Source organism: Aphelocoma coerulescens, chromosome 2 (genome assembly GCF_041296385.1).
Source record: "Aphelocoma coerulescens isolate FSJ_1873_10779 chromosome 2, UR_Acoe_1.0, whole genome shotgun sequence".
In the NCBI taxonomy this organism is placed as follows: domain Eukaryota; kingdom Metazoa; phylum Chordata; class Aves; order Passeriformes; family Corvidae; genus Aphelocoma; species Aphelocoma coerulescens.
In genome coordinates this window covers 116,676,710-116,704,028 of record NC_091015.1, presented here as the reverse complement: position 1 = coordinate 116,704,028, position 27,319 = coordinate 116,676,710, and the positions used below count along the sequence as shown (strand labels likewise).

Here is a 27,319-nt window from a genome sequence, read left to right as displayed (position 1 = left end):
TTTTATGGCAACATTTGCAAGGAAGCCATGGGCTTTTCTTTGAGTATAGGAAAACTGAAGAATGACTATATAAAACAGTTTTGGACAGAGAATTTTTTTTCCATCTATGGATTAGAGTTGTGAAAAGAGCAATTCATGCAGTTATTAATGAGCTTTGGGGGTTGTTCTTTGTCAGCCTTTGAAGAAAAAACATGCATGTTTTCATTATTTTAGAGGTAATCTCTTCCCACAGTATTCCAGTCCCACAGAGCATTTCAAAAACTTGTACAGCTAATGGTGACAGTGTGACAGAGAAAAGGAGTTCAGAAAAGAGCCACTAATACTGAAAGGTGTATTACAAAAAGCAGTGGCTTGTTCTATTAAGATAAATAACTTGGTCCCAATTTCACAACACAATGTATGTGAATGTACTAAATTAGAGAGCAACCAGGCAGTTAAACAGACAAACTTAATGAGATTGTTGAAAAGAGATACCTTTTTTTTTAAAAAAAAAAATTAGACTCTATTGAGTTAACAAAGTTAGTCCCAAGATTTGTTTTTTTAATACAAAAGTGTAAAGCTTTTGGATTCTTACCCTTTCAGAGATTGGATATAAATTTCAAAGACAAAACCTCTGTAAGCTTTGCAAAACAAAGGTATTGATAGTTATTCATTGTCAAGTTCCAGCATTTACTTTCCCTTTTCTATTGACCCACTATTTTACTGAAAGTTATACATCTTTAACGAAGTTATTTTCAAGTCATTTCCCCACAGAAGATACTAAGCATGACTTACATTTACACCCTGCAGCTACTGGGCCTTCCATCCCTCTCATCCCTTTCTGATCAACCAGCTGCCTATTTCCAAGCAGAATGTACCAAATCCAATACAGATTTGCTGTAGTTTCGCTTCTTCTATGGGTTAGCACAAAAGTATACCATGAACTAGAGATTCTGCACCCTTATACAGTGAGATCTCACTTTAGACACGAACTGTTGTCATCTTCAATTTTGTTCCAGTAAAAACTGGACTGAATAAACTTTCTGTTCTCTTCCACTCAAATATTTATTTTGTTTTGGGTGGGGAGAAAAGAGGAATTGAAATTTGTAAATTATCTCCATGAGTTTCAGGGATGGTCTTATTGGCAGCCATGGGTGTGGGTGCAGAGGGAGACTCACTCTCCAGTCACTGCAAGGCCACATCCCCTTTTGTGACCCTTTTGTGTGGTCTGACAAGCACAGCCCCCTGCACACTTGTATAGGAGGCTCCTGTCCCTGATGAGAACCACAGGGGTGACCCTCATAACCTCTGGATCCACAGCTAAAGAAATCACAAACTAAACCACCTTCTTTGAAGCTACTTGCCTCTGCCTGCTGGCAGCACCGGCTCAATCATCACCCCCTCCCCGCAGCAGCTCTCCGGCACGGCCGGGGCCTTCCTGCTGGGCTACTCGGCCGGGATCGGGATGCAGCTGCCCTTACCTGGAGCGAACACCATGGTGCCGCCCGGGCGGCACGGCTCAGCACCTCGGAGAGTTCCTGGTCCTGCAGGGATCAGCACCTCGGACAGCTCCCAGCCCGCGGGGCTCAGCACCTCGGACAGCTCCCAGCCCGCGGGGCTCAGCACCTCGGACAGCTCCCAGCCCGCCGGGCTCAGCACCTCGGACAGCTCCCAGCCCGCGGAGCTCAGCACCTCGGACAGCGCCCGTCCCGCCGGGCTCAGCACCTCGGGCAGCGCCCGTCCCGCCGGGCTCAGCACCACGGGCAGCGCCCGGCCCCGCACGGCGGCGGAGGCGGCCGCGGTCCCTCCCTCCACAATGCGGCGGGGCGGGGAGGGGGCCGGGGCGCCCGCACGGACACACACAGAGTCTCTCTCTCTCTCTCTCTCCCTCTCTCTCTCTCTCCCAGGGAACCACCAATGCCATAACTCCTTGCCCTGCAGTGGTAGCAGGGGGAAGGGCAAAAAGGAGAAAGGCAACAGCGATCTGCCCAGCAAGGAGACTGGCTAATTGCTCCTAATTATCTCTAGACAACAGTCCCGCTGCCTGACATTTTGGGGTGCACTGCTTTCACTGCAAGCTGACAGCCCTGGTAATAGGGTCCAGTGACACCGTACTTTGTCACAGTATTTTCACTTCCAAAAGCTCAAATTCTGAGGAATTTACACTCTGATTTCACAGGCCCATTAACCCAGCTGTACCCAGCACTTTAAGAGGCAACATAAATGTTTTGGCACACAAAAGATGACATCAAGGTAAAACAGTAAAGAAAATAATGAATACTAATAAAATAAAGACAGTGAAGGCCAACAGTGGAAGACTACTTAAAATTTCCTACCATCTTTTATGTTTCAGATTTAATTTATTTTTGTTTGTAGAACCCATACTCAGATTTCCTCTGGGCCCTGAACTTCTACAGCAGAAGTGAGAAACACACAGCCAGATGGGACAAGATTTACAAAAACTAACTGTCCTCTTTAAACCGAACTTGCAAGAGGGATTTTGAAAAACATTATCAGTGCAAATTATAGAAAGTACATTTTTAAAAAAATTGCATAAATGTTTGCAATATGCAATACATTTTCCAGGCACATTTTCATAACCTAGGATATTCTCACAAGCTTATTTCATTTTTTCATAATCAAGCATTTCCCAAACAGAGAATTATCCAATTAACCTGGGATGCTTGAATTCTCAAAATAAGGCCTTATTCTTAAAGTACAGGTAGAGAAAAGCACTGACCTCCTTAAATAATATTGCTTACATATTTCAGCAAGAACTCAAGAGGGGCACCACTGTCAAAGTCAAACTAATCATCTGGTGGCAGTTTTTTTATTTTTTTTAATAGTGTGTAACATCATTTCTCCTTGGGAATGCCTTCTAGATTTATCTTCATTTACCATTTCTACTATCCAGTTTCTGGATATTCCTTTTATTCCCCTTAGCAATTTCAGCTTCTTTATCGCCATTTGTTTCCCTCTTCTATCTTACATTTCAGGGATTCAGTTTCATTTCTCTCACATGGCAACTGAATTAACCAACATAACTCTGGTTGCTCAGGAATGGTGTTCCCTTTAAGAATGTGACTTCAAAAATTTCTATTCTAACCTTTCCTCACCTATCATTATTCTCCTTCACCTTAACTATGGGAACTAACAGGGTACCTAAGAACTCAATTATAAGCATTTCTAGTAAAAGTATCCCACATAAAATGCAGAAAAGAATGCAGTCAGCAATATTGAGCATTCTTACAAGAAACGTGGAAGATACCCCATAATCTTTAGAAAATCAGGACTGATCCATAATTTGGAAAGACTGTAAGAAAACCTACACTGGTATTTTTATGATATGTTATGTGGCCCTTAGTGCTTGATTGGTATGTTTGATGGAGAGTTACCCACCATGAAAACAGGTATTAAAGCACTTCTCAAATAATAAAAAAAATCTATTGGATGTATTTCTATTACATACATTCTCAAAAAAATTATATGGATGTTTCTAACGGATTGTGTTTTGAGATGGTGGAGCAGCTTGTCAAAAGATTTTCAAAACAATAAATATGATTCAGTGATATGAAAGTCTGTAAGTAACCTGTAAAATTCTAGGTGGGTATAAGCAACTTGGTAACAGAACCTACACCATTTTGGTGAAAGAATACAGTTCATTAACAATAATGTTAATGAACATCTTTCTTTAACTGCTATCTGTATTTAATCTGATAAATAACTCAAACCAGTCACACTTTATTCTAGAGCTTTCTGTTTTCTTGCTCAAATTAAAAGCTAACAGCAAGTAATGTTTTCTGCTAGAAGAAAAAATGTTATCAAAAAGCTTTCTGAGCTTCTTTTTGTCATAAAATTAATTTTTGAATTTTGGATTGGGTCACAAGTTCAAATGCATCCAAAAAACCACTGAAATAACTGCACAGGACAGAGGTCTATAGTGAACTGTCACCTCCCCCAAAAAAGTGCAGTTAATGCAGTACAACCTCAAAACAAAGAATGCATTACTAATTTTTTTTTCATTTAACTTCAGATAAGTGGAAAACAACACTAGCTATGCCCACTTATACAAAAAACACCCCTTGAGAATGAAGCACATTGGTAAAAAGAAGGTTATAGCATTAAAATACAATAAAGATATTCTATCAACTTGCATGAAATAGGAAGCATGAAAACATTTACAAAAACATCTGTATATATATTTTTATCAGTAATTATACAGTCTCTGCCTTGTGTATCATTTAAATTCTTAATGCTTAAGTGAGGAATTACTGACTTCCAGATGACATCAGGGGACGTAAAAATTCTTTGGTTTGTATCTTCAAAGACCTTTTTGAAGAAGTCTTGACTTACTTATAAAGTACTTTGTTAAAAACTTTAAGACATTTTTAACAGATAGCTAGCATTTTTAGACACTTACAAAAATCATGTTGACTGATGTCACCTTAAATCATCCATGCTATTCGTAATTCTCTGGGTTTAGATCTGAAGTAAGCCCTTTATTCTAATGGAGCTGCGAACAATTATTTGGTCACATAGGTTCAGAAGCCTTGTAAATATGTATTCATGAAGGAGCCCCTTCCACCTGATGATGTGCAAGGTTTCAATGTTTTGTTAACAAGAACGTACAGGTAACATTGTAAACTCTCTTCTGAAAGAATCATTCAGAACTAATCACCTAAACATAAATGAACACATTTTATAATAAAATTAATATAAAGATATAATCAAGATTTCATGCATTTTACATCAAATGCTAGTATCATATTTTGTAAAATGTTGGGGTTTTTTTTTCCCAACTTTGAGAACTAATTATCTCTGAGCTTTTTTTCTTTATTTCTTCCCACACTTACACATTAATAATCGAATCTAGCTTTTTGGGAGGGAAAATTAATATGATTAGGAAACTGCTTGAACTATTTGATGTCTTTTGCTAAATTGGCTATGATCATAATGGTCTCAAAAAGTGATTACAGTCACTGTAATTTTATGGTTAAGCTTAACATTAGAAGACTTTACTAGCCAAGATGCAATATATTACATCTGAAACTGCAGGGAAGCTGTTTAGTGGAAATTATGACTGAGTGTCAGCAAGAAATACCTAAACATTAGATGAATATTTGAAATGTCAATTTGCAATCTGTACAGAAGGGATCATAATAGTCAGGATCCTAGATTTAGAAATCTAACATTTAATACCTCTCTGATTAATATATCTCTAACAGACAGATGGAGAGAAAAAACAGAGAGGGTAGAAAAGAAAAATAAAAATGGACACAAGTGCCATTCTCCTGGAAAAAAAAAATTAAATTAAAAGCCAGTTACCTTTCCATGAGTACTTCAAAAGAATAGCAGTGCACAGATTTCTGGAAGCCAAAGACAAGACACCTTGAAAGCCAGAAGCAAGAACATGCAATATTTCCCAAGACAGGAAAAAGTGAATACCATTAAAGACAAGTGTGGCCACTAGTATTTTAATTCATTGGTCTACTCATTTTTCTTAATTAATCTGATAAACTACATAGTAGACCAGGGGAGAGATTTACAAATATGAATAAATTTTAAACAGAGTCTAGGAGAAAAAACTGTACAGTTTTGGGGTGTTTTTTTGTTTGTTGGGGTTCTTTATCACAAAGATGCATCCACCCCAGGACTTCTCAGAGCTTGTAAAGATATCCCAAAAGAGCTACTTCCATCTAGGAAATATTTCTAGCTGATTATATCACCACCCTCACAACATCTGAATGCCTTGCACCCACTACTGATTATCTTCCAACAGTCTCATAAAAAGTAAATTGCTATCTTTCTGTTATAGATCAGAGTCAAAATTAGAGAAGCTGAACCCAAAACAAAAGCCAATCAACAAGACCTAGATAAATTCAGGAGGTTTAAATAAAAGATTCAATGACTCACCTAAAGCATTACTACATATACAACTGTGCAGTGGAGCCAAAGTAATCACTGCTCCTACCTGCCACACTTCTGCTGGTTGTCAGTCCCTTCACCAAGACAGATGAGTCACCGTCCAAAACTTAGAGACTTTCCATCACACAGGAATTCTTTTATACAACAAGGAATTCAGTCCAGTCAAGTCCTTGGCTAATGACTCTGGATCTAGCCGAGACACTGTGAAACACAGGCAGAGGTTTTAAAGAACCTCACACATGACCATTGTCTCCTGACAAGGACCAGGCCATACCATTCTGCACCATACTGAAAATGCATAGGATGGGTTGGGAGTCTCCTTCAAGTGAAATTCTCATCTTCAAATCTTTTCTATTCCTATCAGCACAACATTCATTACACTAAAAATGAATATTTTTTAATGTGTCTTTCTCTTTTCTATAAAAACTGTTTTAAGACTCTGATCATACCACAGCTTATTGGTGTGTGTAACTTGCCACACAAATCATAAAACTAGACATTTGCTCAAGTTTTTAAGGAACTTAAAAAGAAAGAAGCATTTATGATCCACGGCAGAACAGCTAGCCAATGACCTAAGGAGAAGAAAAGTCAGCTTTAGAACAAATGAAGATATTTCCAAACTTGCAAAAAAATACTATTAGAGATACTATTAGAGTCCTCAATCAACCAGTTATATATTTTTATAGAAGTAAACCTAAATATTAAACCACATGCTTAATTTAACACTCAAAGAAAAGAAAAAAGGCTCATAAAAGGTAAATACCAAAGTCATAATTTGAATGTGCTACTAAATAGCTTAGATTGTTCAAGTACTGAGAATGGGAAATTATACTGAATTACAGCAATATGAAATACAAATGGTAAATACACAATGCAGCTTTCTAACTTGTCCTATAAAGTAAAAAGAATGGGGATTTCATCATGCATGGCTAAAAAAGAAACATGGAGAAATAAGATAGAGATATGAATTTTAAATTAAGTTTGAAAACATCAATTTTGATACGAAAGAAAGGATTTAAAATGGTAGAGTTTAAAAACTTTAAATTAGGTTAGTAAGATTCTCAGATCATAATCCATGTCCATCTGGAAAGTATCTAGAAGAGGACAATCCTACACCAGTAGAATTTATGACTTCAAATCAGAGCTCCTGCCTGACTCTATTTAATCTGTCCTTGAAACAATGGGAGATCTACAAGAAAGTCACATAACCGGATAAAAGGTAATTATTGAAGTGGAAAATGAAACCTACACTTCTATTAAAAACATTGACTAACATTCTTAAAATGGGTAATTGTTCACTTCAATTAAAAAAAAAATGAGTCTAACATACCTCTGTTTATGATGGCAGCAATCACATTTTAAAACAAGAATTTCTCAAGTATTTCAGGGTTTGGCTTTTTGTGCAGCCTGAATTCCAAAACTATAGCATAAGCAAACCTGTCAGGCTCTTTATAAACTGTAAGTTTTAATTGTTACTGTATGTAGAGTTGTAGATAACTGTTGGTCTAATAACCAAGCCCAGTTATGTTCTGACCTTTAACTCCTCTGAAATACAAAAGGGTAGAGCTGCTCCTTCCTACTTTCCAAATGGACAGTTGAACTTTTTTCCCTTATTTGATCTAAGATAAAGCAATCGAGAAATACAAATAGAACACACATATACACATGTTTTTAAAAATCAACTCTTTCCAATACAAGCAGTCAAAGAGATCTCACTGCTTTTCAGGGGTATAAGATTTCTTGTACAGTGCTGAGAAGTTAAAGATTGAAATCTTACACCACCATTACGAAGTTTATATTTCCAAATCGTGGCGTAAGTTCTGTTTTATAATTTAGGAGCAAGAATATAGTGGCCGTGGTTGTTATAACTCTTACTGGAGAATTTGGATGAATTAGTAAAATTTCAAAATCAGTAATAGCTGTAATATAAAAACATGCACCATGTAAAAAGAAAACATTCAAATGCTGTTACTTCAAATGGGAAAAAAATTCATGTTAAAACCAGAAAACCATGAGAAACATCAGAGAACAAAACTCATTTCTAGGGAACAACTTTACACTGAAAGAAGGCAACTCTTTACAAGGAATGCCTTCTGAAGCCTCAGCTACACAACTCAAGAATTACATTTAAAACTCATTAATGTCAAGTATCAAGTGGAAATGTAAGAAAACCTACAATTTTTATATTCAGGCCTTTATAGGGATTCATATTTATACATGGAAATAAGTCAAAATCACTCATTTGAAAACTTTAGGTTTTCCACAGAACCCTAAACTTAAAAGGCAGAAAAATAAATTATGATAAAACCAGTCTAGCTGACTTCACTTAATGAAATACAGAATCTATCCCTAAACTTTGGAGTTATATTATTTGCATTGACTAAAAAGAGTGATTTTTTTTTCACCCAGCAAGCAATCTAAAACAGATCAAAAATAGATGCAAATAACTATGAAGTGAATATTGTTTACTTCTAATACTTGTAAAAATTAACTTGTTGAAAAAAAAAAAATTTTTTATCCCTTTGGGATTCCAGTTTTGTCCTTCAATGAATTAAACACCTATTGTCTTTTATTAAGAACTCTTTTCTCCTTAACTTGAGCAATTTGCCACCATTCAAGGCTGTGTAGAACTGTTAGATAAGAGGCAAACAGGATCAGATTAATTTAAACAACAAAAAAAAGAGGAAAAAAAAGCCCCCACAACTTCAACCATCAGATTTCCATTCTCCTGAAAAAGAAGAAATGACACACACAGATTACTCTCTTCACAATCCCACAAGTCTACCAGCAGTGGATGTTGCAAAAATGATGTCTGATGATGTCTGATGATGTCTGATCCCTTCTGTTGCCTGGCTGCTTCTCACAAGCACTGTGCAACCTGTGCTGTGCTTCATCCCCTTGTATTTAATTCAGTGCCAACGTTGGGCAAGTCCTGCTCCATTCCTTCTCCTAACTCCAGCAATGTGCTCCTGCCACTTACTTTGGATCAAACTTAATGAATTGGTTTGACAAGGTAGGTCAATTTAAAACCAACTCACTTAAGCACTGAATTGCTTTCTTATGTAAGATCACTCCACTGGCTTATTCTAAAGCCACAAAAAACCACTAAATCTGAGGCAAACAAGATGGAGGAAACAGGTGCAAAAGGTAACAGCAAGAAAGGAAAGGAGAAAATGAGATTACCTCTTTTAGCAACAATTTGCCGTTTCATTATGGCAGTCACAGCACAAAGCTGCTGTCTCAGGAGGCAGCTCCACAATGCCTTAAGCTGCTCTATACTGAGGCTGCTCTTCCACTGACCCTAGTGGAAGCCCCACCAGTGGAGTTAGTAGAGCTCCACTATACTCCATTCTCCTGTCTGAACAATTTGCAATGCCACTACAGTGCTTTGTTCCTGTAAGCATTGCTTGTGGTACCCTCTGCCCTGAAAGAAAAAGGATTTTTATTAGTGAAGAATGAAAACTTAGATGCAGGGAAGCTTGATCTTTAGAATATTTTAAAGGACAAAAATACTCTAAGTTGCTTGCATATACAGATTATTTAAATGTATAAATAGGCCATTGGGAGGAGATCAGAAAACTGCAAGTGTAAGCACTGTAAGGTTTGGGTGGTTTTGGTGATTGTTTTTAACAGAATGGGTTTACATCAGAAAACGCATTTTTCTAAACATAAGAAAAACGTCCATGCTTTGGTGGAAAAACCCAAAAAGAGCTCTCATGTTTTAATGATTTCATAAAGATGATCTATATTCAATGTACCATATCTATTAATTTATTCTACTTCTGAATGAAAATACAACTTTAAATCTATCCATTGCCTAATATATAGCATGTTGTTACTGTCTTTTATACTTCTTTAAAATGGCTCAGTACTATCAAAAAGAAAATACATTTGGAATTTTGATTAAGTAAGAATTGGAATTTCTTGTTAGTACCACTCATTTTACAAACTCGTGCTCTCAAACTATAGACTCACCAAAAAAAAAAAAATCATGGAAGGAATCTGAGATACAGGTATCCAGAAGTTCTGCTTTGGCCATGGATTTTGATACCCATATACCAAACAAGTCAGATGTAGTACATCTTTATTCATATGGTCCACAAGTTTTTCAGGTTTACCTATAAAAAATTAGATGCTTAGCTACCAAATAGTAAAAATACCAGTAAATTCAAAAATATGTATTAACCAGATTCAAAAATGTTTCTATTTTAAAGAGTTGCATTGCTGTTCATATTGGAACCACTGAAGTTCACCAAATTGCAGAGTTCTATAAATATCTAAATGAGCAGGGCACGTAAATAAAAATAATATGGAAGGATAGTGGAGAGAAAAACACTGGAGAACATATCAATACTGCCTAAATCACTATTTTTAGCTATTCTGTTATTTCAGATTTCTTCCACTACATTTAAAAATACTTCCTGAGAATAGGTGTCTCAACTCTTATGGCACATATTTAACAAATCTATTAATGGAAATCCTCCATCTGTTCTGAAATGAGTAAGAATGTTACTATAATTGTTTTAGATCTATATGAAGACAAATGACAGACCAACTGCTGTAATGGAATTTTTAATGAAATGTGCACATTTCTGGCTGACTGGGCACACTACTGTGATCTAAGGACTAACTGAAAAAGATGACAATTCCTTAGATCTGTCTGTACCTTCCAGGCAGAATTATCCTGTTCTGTACCTATCTGTAAATGTTTACATTCAGAAAAGGCATCTGTTCCGAGAAGTAGATATAGTCTCTTTTATAGTAGTCTCTTTTATAAATGCTTTGTCTCCTCTATAACACTAGAAATGTCTGTCTTAATAAAAGATAATATGCCCCTAAAAATATACTCCAGCCTTAGGGTAGACTTTCTGATACTATCTGATATTTTATTCTGTATTTCACACAACTCTATTAAAGTATCCTTACATAATGGAATTATGAAAGTAATCTCTGTATTAGAAAGCTGAGGCCAGATCCTCAAAAGAACTCCAGTTTGGCTACCTAAACGGCAAGATTTTGAGGAGTATTTAGTATTCTGTAGCTTACAGGAACAAATAGAAGCTGACCTCCAACTTTTGCTACTGAAGCAAGCATGAGGAATTCCTTTTCATAAAACAACCTTTAAAACTCTAATCACCAGGTCTAAACCTTTCTAAAAGATCAAAGCAGAAAAATAAAACCACAAGTACTGACTCAATTGTGAGTTGCTTCATTTTCTAATATTTTTTAAAATATTGGTAAGAATAGTGTGTAAAAGAAGGGTTGGGGAGTGGAGAATAGCTGAAAGGTATTCTTTGCCGAACTTTTCGTTTCCAAACTGAGTTGTGCCAAATAATCAGCAGCATACCCATGGCTAACACAATTAGGATGAGAAATTAAGCACAGTTTATTGTGTTATTTTTGCTCCTTTTTCTCTTAAAAAAATCCAAACAAAAAAACCTGCTAAGGAATGTTAGATTAGTCTGGCCCCAACAGAGCCAACAGCAAAATTTCCATTAATTGGACAGAATCTCACCCACTGTCTCAAACTCTAAAAGAAGTTGCCATCCTTGTCAAAGCAAAACTTAAAACTTCCCCGTTCCTCAATCAACAGAGCTCACAGCTTACAGTTTATCATCCTGGAAAACCTCATTGGCTTGGAGCTGACTCACACCTGCTTTTGTACACAGTGTCTTTTGGCACAGACAGGAGAGAGATGGGAGCAGCTGTGTTGTAGGATGCAGACAGATTTACCTGAACTTCACAGACACACCCCCACAATATATAGGCTAACATTCCTTCAGAATACACAGATTTGTTTAGAACACATTAACAAGGACATGTATACAGCTAAGGACACCTCCATGCCTCCGCACTTGTAACTTTTACAGCTATAAGCTGTAACAATAGCAGAGTTTACTCTGATGTAACACAGAACGTTATCACACTTTCAGCTGTAAGTCTTCTCATGCAAGCCTGCCTTTCTATAACAATTTCAGATTCACAGCCTGACTACTTGTGCTAAAAAGTCAGGGGCAATTTTCTTTAACTGTAACACCTGAGTTCTGTCTTTCCACTCAAGCGTCCACTGTCCCAGTGAGCTCCATCTTAATTTATTACTTTCAAAAAAAAAAAAAAAACCAACAAAACAATGAGGCTCTTCTTGAGAGGTTATTTAGCTTATCCCTCAACTTCAAAGCAGAATTAAACATATTTAAACCACTCCTAATAGATGTTTGTCTAACCCATTCTTGAATGTCACCACTAGTGGAGATTGCAGTACCTCCCCAGGCATTCTGTTTTAGTAATTCATTATTAAGTCCTTTAAACGTTTGGGTTTTTTTTCCTAACATAATTGTTTACTGCTCTAATTTAAGCTCGTGGCTTCTTGCACTCTTCATAGCAGACCTTGAGAATATTTACTTTCTTCACGTTTTACAGTTCTGAACCCTTTTCACAACAGATCTGTTTTGTACAGTCTTACCAACCCCAATTTACCTAGGAAGAAGTGCACACAATTTCAGATAAGAAAACATAGCAAGACTAATATATTTAGAAAAAAAACCAGTAGATCCTATTTTGGACCTACTATCTTTATATCTATGATCATATACAGTAAAACATTTTAACAATGGTCATTTTTCATGTTCCTCAAGAGAACCAATAAAATGCAATGAATACACATCCTCTGATGTTGCACAGGTACAAAATGTATAGTTTGTTTACAAACTAATATTACTGAATGTAAAATGAAGCAACATTTTAAAAAAATATATTGGTAAAGGTCCAAAGTTTACATTTTCTAAAATATTAAGGTCATGTTTTATTTACAGACCAGCGTTCAAACAATTACTGGCATTTTAAGATAACTGCTTAACCTGATGAATACATGAATAAAATGAAGCTGTAAAAAAACCTCAACCAAATAAAAACCCCTCAATAATCGAAGTTCCATGTAACAGTTCCAAAAACACTATTTTAAATTTCTATTTAGAAAAGCAAGATGTGATCTACCACACAGTAACTTACCAGAAACTGTTCTAACACTTTGATATGCTATAGGTATCGCAAGTGACCAATGTTACCAACCATGTGCCCAAGAGTGTGTTTTTTTGCCCATTCCAACTTCAAATGAAGTTTTCACAACAGTTGTAGTATTTACAAATTCAAAATAAAGGCTCAATATAGCTTTGGATTACATTGCCACTATTATTGTGTCTTCTCTTGATGACTATTTGTGGCAGACTGCAATCCAAAGACCACTTATTTTGTTGACTCTGTGAGTTAACTATTAAGTAATCAGCATGTACCCCAGCTGGTCTTAAAAAAAATACACTAAGCAACCGACTAATAGTGAACACTCACTCAGGATCAATTATGACAGAACTCACTCACTGAAGTCTACCTCTTGACAAGAGGTGGTGTGTCAGAAGGTGGAAGCTTTTAAACCTGAACAGGGCCTATGAGCTGGTATGACCATGACACAAATCCCAGCTGAGCCCTGCCGGCAGGTATGTGACACCCGTGGCTGCAGCTTTGGGAGTCTGGCAGTGACACCTGGTCACCTGCTGATGCAGCTACTCCTCTGCCTTCATTGTGCTAGGTTAGGTGACCTGAAAGCTGCATAATAAAAAACAGTCTCAGGCTGTATTAGGTTTTACTGATTTCTACTGGGTTTGAGTAAGGAGCACGTCTCCTCCATGCTGCGCCCTTTTCCCTTTGTGGCCCGGTCCCATCTCTGGGGCCCTGAATAAAAGTGAACAAAAAAACAAATGAGGCAGACTTTTTTGCCCACAGAAGGGACTGGTGAATGCCATGACACTTCTACTTTGCCAACCAGAATCACTGTGAATAATGAAGTTTTTTCAAGAACGTAAGTATTTAATCAAAACTTGCCACCTTTATAAAAATAAGAGGATATCTGAGGTAATGGAATAAGAAGCAATTTCATTTTGATCACCATCCTCCTTTACACTCTGTTGTACCACCTACATTAGGTCAAAAAAGGAGGAATTAAAAAGCTTAGGAAATCAATGTCTGCTTCTCAAAAAAATTGTAGGTAGAACACCTCAGAATTATGAAAACCAAATCCTTTCTTTCCATGTTTGTGATTTTTGAGATCTCAGCGTTTTCAAACATAACTCACTGATTCTCACTGATTGCAATGTTTACATTGTATTCAGTATTCCATACTGGATGAAGCAAAGTATCAGCCAGTGATGATCCCTGTTTTGTAGAGAACTTGATCACATTCTCAAATTAAAGCAGTTATTAGTGCATTATACTGCTAATGACAACAAAACTGTTTCACATTCTAAGAATACCCATCTCTGAAATGTTTTAAAATACCTAACCAAGCAATGCTATGTATTCCTATGTAACATTCAAATCCTCTAAAAATATGCTTTCTTGAAAAGATTATCAGTCTAAATGTATACCAACAATAGATTTTGTTCCGTTTCCTTTCTTATATTATTTCTGATAAAGTTCCTGCTTTAGTTTTAACTACAGGCTATAGTTTCTAATTGCTGCTCTGCTTCAGCAGCCATGGCTGCTGCCTGCAACTGTTCTGTTTCACTCTGGATGGAATTGGCTGCTGTAACTTGCTTTCTTTCACTGTGCATATTGTTCTCATGCCTTTTTAGGTCAGATGCCTTAGCAAATGCTTTAGTGCAGGAACTGCAGACAAAAGGTTTCTCTCCTCGGTGCCTTCTTTCATGGTCTTTGAGGTGGGACTTGTGCTTGAAAGCTTTATCGCACATGTGGCATGCAAATGGCCTCTCATTACTGTGAACTCTTTCATGCTTTTTTAGATCTGGTGCACGAATAAAAGACTTCCCACACACCTCGCAACTGTAAGGCTTGTAACCTGTGTGTATTTTCAAGTGTTCTTTCAAATGAGCTTGCGTGGTAAAGCCCTTTGTACACATTTCACAAACAAATGGTCTGTCTGCAGTGTGTAGTTTTTCATGCTTTCTCAAACGTGCTTCATCAGAAAAGGTCTTGCCACAAGCCTGACATACAATGTGTTCCCTGTGACCATAAAGCAAGTACTCAAACTTCATATCCCCAGCTGCTGTGGTCCAGCCTGGTGTCTGTTCATCTTTCACTTCACTTATGCCATCATTAAATGTGAGTGCCTGAGGAGTCTGAGATCCTAAGTCTTTAGATTCCGTTGTTTCCATGGGCTCTACTTCTTGGCCATAGCAGTTTACTTTTCGAACTTCTTCACTTCCCAACTCTTTCAGAATTGCCTCTTGCACTCTCAAGGTAGTGGTTGGTGACTTACCATCTTCCTGACTTGGGGGAGTGCCTTCCACTGTCACATCTGATGGACTGTCATCATGATCTCCAATCTCTTCCACCTCATCATCTTGGGTGTCATTGGGTTCCCCCATAGAACGGTTCATTTTTAGACAGTACTTGCTCTTGGACTGTGTGTTTTCTTCAGGACTAGATACATCACGTTTTTGAGAGCAGAGTTTATCAAGAAACCGAATACCGAGGATCTGGCCTGAAGACATCATCAGGTTTACATCCTCTTTTTTAACAGAAATCTTTGCAGTATACATGTAATTGAGAACTTCCTCAAAAATATCAGAACGAAGAAAATCTATTTCTATTACTGATGAACTATCAACTTCAAGTTTTTTGAAAAGCTTTTTGAAGTAGGTACTGCAGGCAGCAAGCACGCACCTATGGGCTCTGAACTTAACATCTTCAACCACAATAGCGATGTCACAAAATTCTCCTTCCAAACGTTGTTCATTCAATGTTTTCAGGAACACAGTTTTGTGATCGTCGTCATTATATTTAATGGTTTCAGACATACTGATGAAAAACTCCTGTAAATTAACAGAAAAGTTCTGTAATTATAAAGCAGTCTAAGCCACAAAATCCCAACAGATGAAGTAATTTACATAATTAAAACAAACAAACAATTTTTTTTTTTTGCATAAAATGACCATAAAAAGCCTTTTAGACTCTAAAAGCATTACTCTCAAACTGACTTTAAAATTGTGAATGCATAAAGGTCTTTCCCTAGGTTATATACTTTACAATTATTCAAATCTTTATTGATTCAGTTATACAAAATTGAAAAGTTTCTCTGTGAAACTGCAATTCTCAGTAAATGTATGATCCAAGTCATAAGTCATTACTATAGCTAAAGGAAATGTTAACACTAAAAAATGTGTAAGAAATACTGTAAACGTGTCAGCACAACAAACTAAATTTGAACTATCAAATATAAGCCTTACCATGAACAATGCAGGAAGTTTTCTGAGCAAATAATTATTAAATTAATCCTCAGAATTGGCCACCTTCAGCCTGAAAGACAGGAAGATAATAACATCTTAAGAAATTGTAAAATCAATTCCAAAAATTCTTCTAAATTTGGGTGTTAAACCACAGCATTTTCAATTATTTGAAGTAAGATAAAATACACCCTTAAAATACCCAGTTATTTTTTCAGTGATACTACAGACAACTGCATAAACCATGTGTGTTTGCTTTTCTCTGGCTACTGCACTTCGCAGGTTCCACTTTCCTGCTACTTAACTTTGCACTAAATCTAAAGATCTGAAAAGCCTCCCCAGGAACCATCATAGTTAACGCAGTAACCAACCTATCAAGGTGATCAGTCTTCTGCTGAACCAGAGAGCTGAGCAAGCCTAGCAGAGGGTCTGGCAAGCAGACCTAGCATCTCAAAGGACAGCAGACCAGGGACGGGGGGGGGTGCTCATCCAGGACCAGGGAAAGAGACAAGTGTACCAGATTTCCAAACTATGGAGATACCAGAAAACAGGATAATGCAACACACACAATTCCAGTTATTCAGTCCCAACAGACATCTCATTGTGCAGAAGAGGGAAACACACCGCGGAGAGGAGGGAAATTTAAATTATGTGGTTTGGAACAAATCCTGTGCCACCTGGCACAGATCTGCTGGGAATTTCTTCCCTAACTAAATTCCAGTTTATCCGTAACCATATATGAAACAGAAGCAGATGACAGGTATGATGACAGGTTTGCAACTACCACTCTTGGTGCTGTGTGTTTCACACGGTATGGGAACACCTGGCTCCCTACAAATACCTCTGCAGGTCTGGCATCTCCGCTAAAGTGTCCCTGGCTACACAGAAAAATTAAAAAAAAAATTTTTAAAAAGGTAAAAAAAGGACTGCCAAAATTATTTTCTTAGTTCTAAATAATCGAATTTTAAGATATCCAGATAGTAGGTCTGTAAATATTTGAAATATACAAAAGGAAACAAAACGAGAAAGCAATATCGTATCTATTTCTGGGCTGTCTGGGTCTGCTGGCCCAGGAAAATGTATCAGTCGAGCATTGAAGATGGTAGGTCACACAACTATTTCAACGGGATCTTTTTAGAATCTTTTCCAAGATGGGAAAAATGCTTTCTTTTTAAGCAAGCAGCAAGATGTCACTGCTAATAATCTAGCAGCAACTGCACCGTCCTGTTAAACAGTATGCAATTCTGCTGCAATTCTGTCGACCCTAAGAGCGAAATAATTATAGAAGTAATTGGCTGAAAACAGGGCTGCAGAGTACACAGGGGTGTGTGACTGCCAAAGAACAACGTTAGTCCTTTGCGAATGGGGCAGAGCGGGCACTTGCCCACAGCATTTCCAGCTCTGATTTAAGAGAGCTCTGGTTACTTATTCCGCTGGGCAATTCTGATTCATTCCTCCACGCACTTTTTACACGGCCGCTACCCCCGCAGGGCGGCGGGGAGGTGTGTGCGGGGCTGTGACTGCTCGGGACGCGCTCGGTGCCTCCCCACGCCGGCTCTCGCGGCGGCCGTGCCCGTGACCGCGGAGGCGCACGCCCGCTCCACGCACCCGCGGGCGCGGCACGGGCGGGTTCCCGGCGGGGACCAGCCCGGCCCCTGCCGCGCCGCCCGCGCTCCCGGCCCGGCGTCGGGGGCGCCCGCGAGCGCCAGGCGGCCGCTCTCCGGAGCGAGCCCGGCGCTCCCGCCCCGCCGCCTCACGGGGCTGCGCGGGGACGGCGGCCCGCTCCCTCCTTCCGTCCGTCCGTCCGTCCGTCCGTGCCTCCCTCTCTCCCTCCCCCGCTCCAACGGTTCTCGCGCGGCTCCCGCCGCCTGGACGCGGCCGCGCGCCCCTTTGTTGCGGCGGCCACCGCCGCCGCGCGGGACCCGCGCGCCCCAGCGTGCGCATCCGCCACTGGACATCCTCTTCCTCCTCCTCCTCCTCCCCCTCCCGCTGGCCCTCCCCTCGCCCGCGGGAGGCAGGCGCGCGGCGGCGCCGGGGCTGCTGGCGGCGGGCGCGCCCGCGGCAGCGCCATCTCACCCAGCGCGCGCTGCCGGGGCTGTAACGGCGGCGGCGAGCGGGGGAGGGATGGCAGAGGGAGAGGGAGGAGAGGGAGGAGAGGGAGGAGAGGGAGGAGGAGGAGGAGGAGGAGGAGGAGGAGGAGGAGGGAGGGAGGGGGCGTGCGAGGGAGAGCGCGCGCGCGGGCAGCGCAACGGCGGCCGGGCCGCGGCGCGGGAGGGGTGGGGGGAGGAAGGGGGAAAGGGCTCGCGCTTACCTGCCGCCCGCCCGCGCGCGCGGAGCCGCGCTTCCCGGGGGAGCGCGGGGGGGCTGCCGCTGCCACTGCCGCCGCGCGGGAGGGGGACGGGGGGAAGGGACGGAGGGAGGGAGGGAATGGGGGGGAATTTGGGGAGGGGGCTTTGGGGGGGGGGGCCCTGCGCGCGTCTCTCCGGCCGTCACCGCCGCCTCCTGCACGAGCACTCCAGTGCGCGCGCGCGCGCACTCGGGGGGGGCGGGGGGGTGCGTGCATGCGCGGTGCGAGCAGAGGGCGCGCCTGTGCCCGGGGAGCGCGGAGGAGGAGGAGGCTGGGGAGGCGGTGAGGGGGGAGCGGGGCCCGCGGCGCGCCGGCCCCCATTGCCCTTCCTCCGCGCGTCGCCCCCCTCGGGCGGCTCAGGCCGCGGGGGCGCGCGGACCACAGCCGCTCCCGCCGCGCCGCGGGCACCCGCCCCGCCCGGCCGCGCCTGCGCCCGCCGCGTGTGCGAGCCCCGGGCGCGGGCACGGCCTCCCCCCGCCAGGCGGCGCACGGCCGCGAGCGCGGCGCGGGCTCGGCCCCGAGCCGGGAGCGGCGCGGCCGTTGGGCGGCGCTCGGGGGCGCGCCCGCGCGTCTCCGCGGAGGGGCGGCGGTGGCGGTGCGGGAGCGATCCCGCTGCTCCGCTCTGTGAGCCCTGCCTGCCGGCGAGAGCGGAACAGCTCTGCCCACCCAAACCCGCCTGCCCTCTCTTTGCAAACACTCGGGAGGCTGAATTTTAAAATGATCGCTAGGAAGGAATAAAAGCTTTTATTGCGCTGTTTATCTCCCACCTCCGGTTTTCTTTCCAAAAAGCATCTCATGAGATGCTACCCTGATGGCACAGCTTTCACTGCAATAATTTGTACATAAATAAAACTTTACAGTGTTTCTGCTAGTGTAAAATGCAGGAGGTCTGCTTGGAAAAAGAAAAATCTCGGTAAGTACTCGTGTTGGAAAGTACAGCGAATTAAAGAAGTCACTGGACTAGTGGAGTCATCTCCTGATTTGATTGACTTTTGCAATGGGGTTGAAAACTCCTTCCCCTTCCTGAGCCTTTTCTGAGAGGTTTCTGTGTAGTGCACTGACATATGTAGTGAATTTTGGTCCAGCTGTATCATTTTGTGTTGCTGTTTTTTTAATTAATTTTTTTTTCCAACCCCCCTACTCCCCCTCACCCCTCCCCCCACCCCCATTAGATATAATGAAATTAAGTGCCTATTTTGCCTGGGCAGTCAAAACTTCCAGGTTTGTTTTTGTAGTAACATCAGTGATTTGCATTCAGAAGGCAGAATTAACTGACTTAAATAGGACAATGAGTGTTTCGTTCAACCTGAAAGGGGGAATTTGGGTTGCATACACAGAAGACATTCTTCACTGTGTGGGTGGTGCGGTACTGGAACGGCTTGCCAAGAGAAGTTGTGGATGCCCCATCCCTGGAAGTGTTCAAGGCCAGGTTGGATGGGGCTCTGAACAACCTGGTCTAGTGGAAGGTGTCCCTGCCCATGGCAGGGGGGTTGGAAGTAGATCTTTAAGGTGCCTTCCAGCCCAAACCATTCTATTGATTGTATGAGGTCTTTGAAGTATTTCTGAATCCTGTACAAGAACTCTCTCCAGTGTGGAAGGAGCTTCCCTTTTACAATTTCACAACGTGCTATTTCTCTCTTTAACAGTGTCCCAAACACTCGTGCAATAACCTTATTGCTCCTGAGAAACACGTAGCTGCTGCTTTACCACACTGACCAGCAAATGACACCTCTTCATTTTGTTAACACTCTCTCTCCTGCTCTATCTGTACAGTACCTGACAGAGCACTTTTAGGGCCAGGTTCTGCTGTAATGTCAGTAATCAGAATTAAACTAGTAGTGGGAAAAAAAGTATGGTACCTTACAAAAGGTATGCCTATCCATTTTCTCTCTGCTTTTCTGTATCTCAGGCTACTGCTGAATGTGGGTTTCTGAGTGTTTCAAATTTTATCGTTAGTAGCTCCCACTGAGATACTAATTTAGGGGAAGCATATGTTCAATATCTTGACTAGGCAACTATGAATTTGGAAGAACTAAAAAAAAAAAAATCATTGTTACTGTCTAACTGTGTGTGGTGAGTTGACCCTGACTGGATGCCTGGTGCCCACCAAAGTCAGGGTCAGCTGGGTAGGGGAGAGAAAGTATATTGAAAGGCACATGTTTTGACATATAAGGGCAGGGAGAGATCACTCACCAATTACTGTTATGGGCAAAACAGTCTTAAGCTGAGGAAATTATTTTAATTTGTTATCAGTCAAATCAGAGTAGGGTAATGAGAAATAAAAGCTGAAGCTTAAAACACCTTTCCTCCACCTCTCCCTTCTTCCCAGGCTTAACTTTGCTCCCAAATTCTCTCTCCCTCCTTCTCCCTGCCGGGGGAATGGGGGCTGGGGTCAGTTCATCGTACATTGTTTCTGCTGCTCCTTCCTTCTCAGGGAGAGCACTCCTCAAAACTCTTTCCCTGTTCACCAGCATGGGATCCCTCCATAAACTTCTTCAAAATGAGTGCTTCCCATGGGCTGCAGTTCTTCACAAACTGCTCCAGCATGGGACCCTTCCCATGGGACACAGTCCTTCAAGTACAGACAGCTCCAGTCCAGGGTCACAAGTCCTGTCAGCAAACCTGCTCCAGTGTGGACTCCTCTCTCCATAACTCCACAGCTGTCAAAAGCCTGCTCCAGTGTAGGTTTCCCACAGGGTCACAGCTTCATGTGGGCTTCTACCTGCTCCAGTTGGGGGTTCTCCGTGGGCTGCAGGTGAATATCTGCTGCACCATTGATCTCCATGAGCTGCAGAGCAACTGACTGCCTCACCATGGTCTTCTCCAAGAGCTACAGGGAAATCTCAGCTCCAGTGCCGAGCACCTCGTTCCCCTCCTTCTTCACGTACGTTGGTGTATGCACAGATGCTTCTTTCATGTATTCTCCCTCCTCTCTCTCTGTTGCAGTTTTTGCCCCCCCTTAACCATGTTATTCCAGAGGTGCTGGCACCATCAATGATGGGCTCAGCATTGGCCAGCAGTGGGGCTGTCTCGGATTTTTCTGGTATTGGCTGTTTCAGACACGGGAAGCTTCTAGTCCTTCTCACAGAAGCCACCTCTGTTTTCCCCCTCACTACCAAAACGTTGCCACACAAACACAATACAGTATGTCATATTTTTCATTACATATGAATGTTGCACTAGGTTTTGGAAATAAGAGACAAAAGGCAAATGTCACAGAAATTCTGGATGAAAAGGCCTGGGATTGAAAATATGTATTATTGAAGGTGAAGCATAAGAATAAAAACCCTTGCATCTCTACTAGCATGTCTGTGGGCTAATATATGTTGTCATGTCTGTTGCCAAAACCAAGTATTTTTTCAATTTATTAGAAAATACCCTTCTGCAGAAAGTGTTTGAATCATGTATCTGACTGAAACACTTTTCTTATTAAAGTAGCTTGTACCCAGCTAGCACAGATTAACATTTAGGCTTTGAAGCAGTTTTGCTGTTTTCCTTTCTGATGAACTAGACTGTAGATGCTGTGGATATGTTGAACCAACAGGCTGTTTCCAGACTGTTTGGATTGCAGGGATATCTGAAAGGAAAAAGAGTCTTTTGCAGGACGTGCTTGTTTTGTTTAGAAAATTGTGTAACAGGAGTGAAAAATGACAAGTGCCACTTTGTGGCATGAGGCATGGGAGATGGCATGCAGGGAAGACTGAAGCTTTGCATCTAACGCTTTCTAAGTGGTGACTGGTGTAAAATGTGTATTAAGTGTCAGTGGATTCCTGCATGTTTGAAATGGTTAGGTTTATAAAGTCTGTCTGAGTTCCAAATGACGATAAAAGCAATGTGATATTATTATGGCCAGTTTTCATGCATTGAAATTGTATCTCAGCCTGGCAGAATTGGTCATCATACAAGGACACGGATTTTCCACGTTTACTTTTCATGGGTCAGCTTTCTTGTCAGGCCGAGTGCACAAAACAAGGTGAAGATACAAACAATCCAGTATTTGTGAAAGGGAATCCTGGACCCTGTTAGCATATTCCCATGTGTCAGCAAGGACAGTGAATCCTCCTGAGAGTGTAAGTGAATGTGCTAGGACAGAGGAGGAAAGTCAGGGAGCAGATGCTCCTTGCAATGTGTGTTTCCCATAGCAACCTGGCAAATTTCCTGGCAGAAATTTGCGTGTGAGTTAGTCATGTTTTCGCATCACTTACTCGCGCCTGTATTTTCAAGTATCCCCACAAAAGAGGAAATAGTAGAGACAACTGGGGAGGAGTGGAGCATGGATGATGGAGGTTGGTGGCACAGCCCCTGGCTAAGCTGTACAAACGGATGGTGAGAGGCCATGCCACCCTCCGAATAACTGAGCAACACTTGGAGTTCGCAGTTTGCACCTATGCCTGAAGGGACACGAGTGCTCTTTAGAGAACCTGATGTGTAAAACCTTACTTAATACTGTTGTATTCTAAGTAGAATTTTAATTTTAATTATATACTTTTCTTACCAATTAATTCTGTTTGTCTACAGTCAGGTATAGTAATGCATGGAGACACAGAAGCATCAAGAATTGTGGTCAGTAAAAAGATGTGGCCATGTGAACGTGGCAGTTCATACTCTGCATGCACAAGGCATCCCATAGTCTAGTCAAGTCTAGCTGTAACTTGCATAATTACACACACCCTACTATTATCCCTGTTAATATTCTCTCTGTTTCCATGTCCCATCCCTATCCCCCCTACCCCTTTTATGGGGTATATATTTTTTCATGCTTTGGGGTTTAGACTTTATTTCTTTACTATTTTTATCTATTTCTCCCCTATATTTCACTCATCCTCCTATTTTTCCTTTTTTTTCTTTCTCTTTGTCTTTCATTGTCATTTACCTTATTCTAGGCCCAATTCTTGACTTTGTTGACACCCTTATTTATTGGAACCATATAGACAGCGAGTGAAGAAGGATGAATGTCACTTTCACTTTCCAATGCCCAGTGCCAAAAGCATATCAGGAAACTTAACTTTCTCTTCCTTCCCCATGGTTCTCTCTGTGTTTCTTTACTTTTGTGTCACTGTCTTACTCCTGATTCAGCTGTGATCCTGTATTCTGGTGCTGAAGCTAAGAAATCCTACAGGTAGAGACTTTAGGGAGTAGCAATGTCTACTGTCATTTACATCACCCAATGGAAAGAAAGCACTGAACAGATGTCAGAGGTCCCAGAGGAGAAAGAAGGAGGAGTATATATATCTTGATCCTTCATCCTAGGTAAAGATAGTATCAAATGGACAAAAGTCTAAAATTACACATTCATTCTTAACCTAGATATTTCTTGACCTTTAAGGGTGTAATATATACGAGGAATAGAAGGCTTTTAGGTGAATTAGTTAATGCTCACTAGGTGAGAGCTGTATCTGTGCTTGATTCCTGCTTGTACTGCAGACCTGCTAAGAGTATAACATACTGCTAAGAAACAGTATGTCCACAAGAGTATAACAGCTTCCTCATCTATCAAAAAAGAACAAATTTCTCATGCACAGGTCAGATGCATTTTTGATTTACAGACTACATATATGACCTGGCCCTATACAGTGGTTTTAGCTTCAGCCATGTTTCATTTTCCTGGCAGAGTCTGTCAGTATGCAGTTAATAGGAGAGACTGCCATTCTGTGAATTATTTACATGCTGTCCAGTTTGTTTGTGGAAGTAGGGCAGACAAATTTTTTTGGATGAGTTATTCGCTGGCGCGAGAATGGGCAGAGCAGAACAATTTAACTCTTTTTTGAGCTGGAGTTGTAGTTACCAAGATATCATGGATCTCATCATGGTTATGTGAAAATGATGTTTATTCACATGTGAATTTTTATCATAGAATTGTTTAGGGTGGAAGAGACCTCTAAGATTGCTGAGTCCAATTCTTAAGCCATCACAGCCAAGTCCACCACTAAACCCTGTCTCTAGGTGCCACACCTACATGTCTTTTAAATCCCTCCAGGATGATGATTCAACCACTTCCCTGGGCAGCTTGTTCCAATACTTGATGGCCCTTTTAGTGAAGACATTTTTCCTAATGATAGAATCATTTGGACATGGCATAGTCTGCATTTTCTGAAAGGAGCCAAGCTTGCCAAATGCAAACAAGTACTGTTTACTGTGATGTATTTATTTTGTAAAAAAGCCAAGCCTTTATCTTGTGTTTGAATATTGGAAACTGTTCCTCATAATTATGGATAGACTATAATTGAAAAATCAGTCGTCTCACAGCTACAGCCTTCAGTCCCCTCCAACCTTATTCTTTGTCAACCTCACTGTTTTTTAAAACAGTTAGATGTTTATTGTTTCCAGCAAGAACAACTCATTTAATTCCCCATTGCTGTATTTGTTAGTCAATGGTCTGTAAAAAAATATAAAAGCAATATCTGATAGTTCCACATCACTGAATGACCAGTATTCCTGCCTTCACAAACCTCACACAGACTGCCATCAGTAGAGAGGAAACAGGCTCCCCTTAGAAGACAGCTTGTCTGCTTCTAGGTGGTAGAGCTGCTTGTTTCACTAGTTCTTTGGAGTCACTTATCTGCTGATATTTTCCCAAGCAGTTGAGCACATTTTGGCATTCATATCCTTAAGGAGAGGTGGAAAGTTTCATTACAATGAACAAGCTGTGTGGCTTTATGTGTGACATCTTATGTGAAGCTTATCGAGTTTACTGCACTTTTGCTATGACCACAGACTTTTACATTTTAAAAGTGTGAATTTTAGAATGGGAAGCACTTCTACTGACTATTTCAGTTTGTAGATTTCAAGCCTTCATCAGCCCCTTCCTCCAAGGAGATCAGAAAGATTTTAGACTGTTAACACCTGCATTTTCAATCTCACTATTGAATCTGAATATTTACAGAAAGCATGGAAACAATTTTATGATAATGAAAGTAGAATTCAGAAATTATCTCATCTAACAGCTAAGTCATTAAAGATCACTGGAATAACATATCACCCACAAAACCCCAATCCCACCATAACCACAGAAAATCATTTGAGCTGAACTGTACTCTGGCTAGAAGCAAAAATACCCTCTGTGCACTGTTGAAACAGTTAAATATAACTAATTGTAACCTGTTCAAGAGTAAGAAGTATTTAGATAATGGGAGAAGTGTTTGATTAATTTTAGGGGAATAAATCAGCCTAGAAAGCTAAAATAGTTATCCTGATGTCATACAACATTAAGGATCTAAGGTCTGGCTTTTCAGTTCCATGGACAAACACACAGCCTTCATTACCAGTCATTAAAAGTGCAGAAAAAGAAAGAGTAACTTTGGTATCCATTTCTCTTCTCTGAACTGACAGTCTCTTTGTTCTATTAAAGGTGGCAATAGCTGTCCAGGAAAAAGAATAATTTTGTCTGTAATGTCAGTTATTTAAACTAGCTTCATTCTAATGGCAGGCATACATACAGTAATAGCAAACAGAAAGAGAAATTGAAGTTCCTCTGGTGCTTACTCTTGCTTATAACCTTTTCCTTTCCAAAGAACAAGCCTTACACATTGCCTTCAAGCAACTCTGAGATGTGACTCATTTGTAGTAGCAATAAGACTGTTTTAAATATCACTTTTTACTGATTTTTTTACCACATGGTTGTAGGAATACTGCAGAAGGTGGAATCTTGTCTAGCAGCCTCCAATGCAGAAAATAAAGCAGCAGTAGGAAAGTGAAATCTAAGGCTGGACTGACACAGATCTAGTAAAGGCAGCAGCACTAGCAGGGTCCTCCTGGCTTAGGATGGCCTGAACATTCTTGGGTGAAGGACCAGTGTTTCTACAATGGATCCTGAGTTTAGAACAGTGGCAGGTGGTAAAGTGTTCTCCTTGCCATCTGCTTTGCTTCTACTACCAGTGGCAGCAGGCCTTGTTGTTGTGCAATGTTTTTTTCTGTATTAAATGTTTTGCAGAATGTAACAGATATCATAATATAGAATTAGTCTCATATATCTAATAGGTCTGTACCTGTCCCAAGAAGGCTGCATAATTTTTTCCTAAGAAAATGAACAGATATAGATATCTATATATCTATAGATATCTAGATATATAGATATATCTAGGTAAGCTGAGGCAGGTCTGCATGGTTTTGGTTTTGACTCATGACAGATATGTCTCTCATTTCCTGCTTAAACACAGCACATTTCTGGTTCCCATGTTCTGGTTCCCATTTGGTGGACTGCAGGGAGTGTTTTAGAGTGAGAGACTTCAGAACTACAAGTTATTTAGCTTCCTCAACGAGTATGCATTAGGATGACTTGATTACAGAGACTAAGACACTTAATGGAGAGAAAATACTGAGTGAGTAAAAGGATCTTTAGTCCAAAGACTTGAATTGCCTGTAGCTGGAAGCTGTGACCAGGAAACCATTCAGATAAGCAATGAATCATACTTTTTTTTTGAACAGAGGGAATGATTAACTGTTGGAATAAACCAGCAAGAAAACGAATGGATTCTTCATCTCTCAAAATCCTCAAGTGAAAAAATGAATGGCTTTCAAAGTTATGCTTAGTCACATGCTAGTTAATTGGCTCAAAGTAACAGCAGCAAGTCACATTGCGTCCTGTTTTATATAGGAGGTCAAATTAGATGGTTGTAGTAGTTCTTTTGGGCTTGCCAGTCTGTGAAACACTGCAACTGCCAAAAGCCTAGATTAAAAGAAAAGTAATGCTTTGAAGTTAAGCACTCCAAGGATAAAGAAGGAAGAATTTAGGTTACTTTAGTAATCTTCACTATGATCCTCTGTGTATTTACATAGGATGCAGTCTTAACTGCTCAGTCGTTCAGATTAGCAAAGCTCTAATCCTAAATTTCTA

General features: G+C 40.7%; 2 protein-coding genes across 4 annotated transcripts in view; both read right to left on the bottom strand.

Moving 5' to 3' along the window:
* Nucleotides 1-15,637, bottom strand: part of AKAIN1 (A-kinase anchor inhibitor 1) — a 32,922-nt gene extending 17,285 nt beyond the window's left edge. Inside the window, exons 1-2 of one of the 3 annotated variants that reach the window (XM_069004516.1) lie at nucleotides 9,880-10,419; nucleotides 9,088-9,328 (exon numbers count right to left, since the gene is read on the bottom strand). In XM_069004516.1, coding sequence (XP_068860617.1) covers nucleotides 9,088-9,115 — 28 coding nt within the window. In that variant the 5' untranslated portion in view covers nucleotides 9,116-9,328; nucleotides 9,880-10,419. Of the gene's footprint in view, nucleotides 1-1,460; nucleotides 1,610-9,087; nucleotides 9,329-9,879; nucleotides 10,420-15,579 lie in introns of those variants that run through there. The other 2 variants (XM_069004517.1, XM_069004518.1) reach the window with 2 other exon arrangements.
* Nucleotides 12,402-18,550, bottom strand: ZBTB14 (zinc finger and BTB domain containing 14). Its single transcript, XM_069004515.1, has 3 exons — nucleotides 18,451-18,550; nucleotides 16,143-16,212; nucleotides 12,402-15,728 (listed from the first exon to the last, which is right to left on the bottom strand). Exons 2-3 carry the CDS (start codon nucleotides 16,143-16,145, stop codon nucleotides 14,385-14,387), a joined length of 1,347 nt encoding a protein of 448 aa, XP_068860616.1. The 5' UTR covers nucleotides 16,146-16,212; nucleotides 18,451-18,550; the 3' UTR covers nucleotides 12,402-14,384.
* Nucleotides 18,551-27,319: the final 8,769 nt, after the last annotated feature.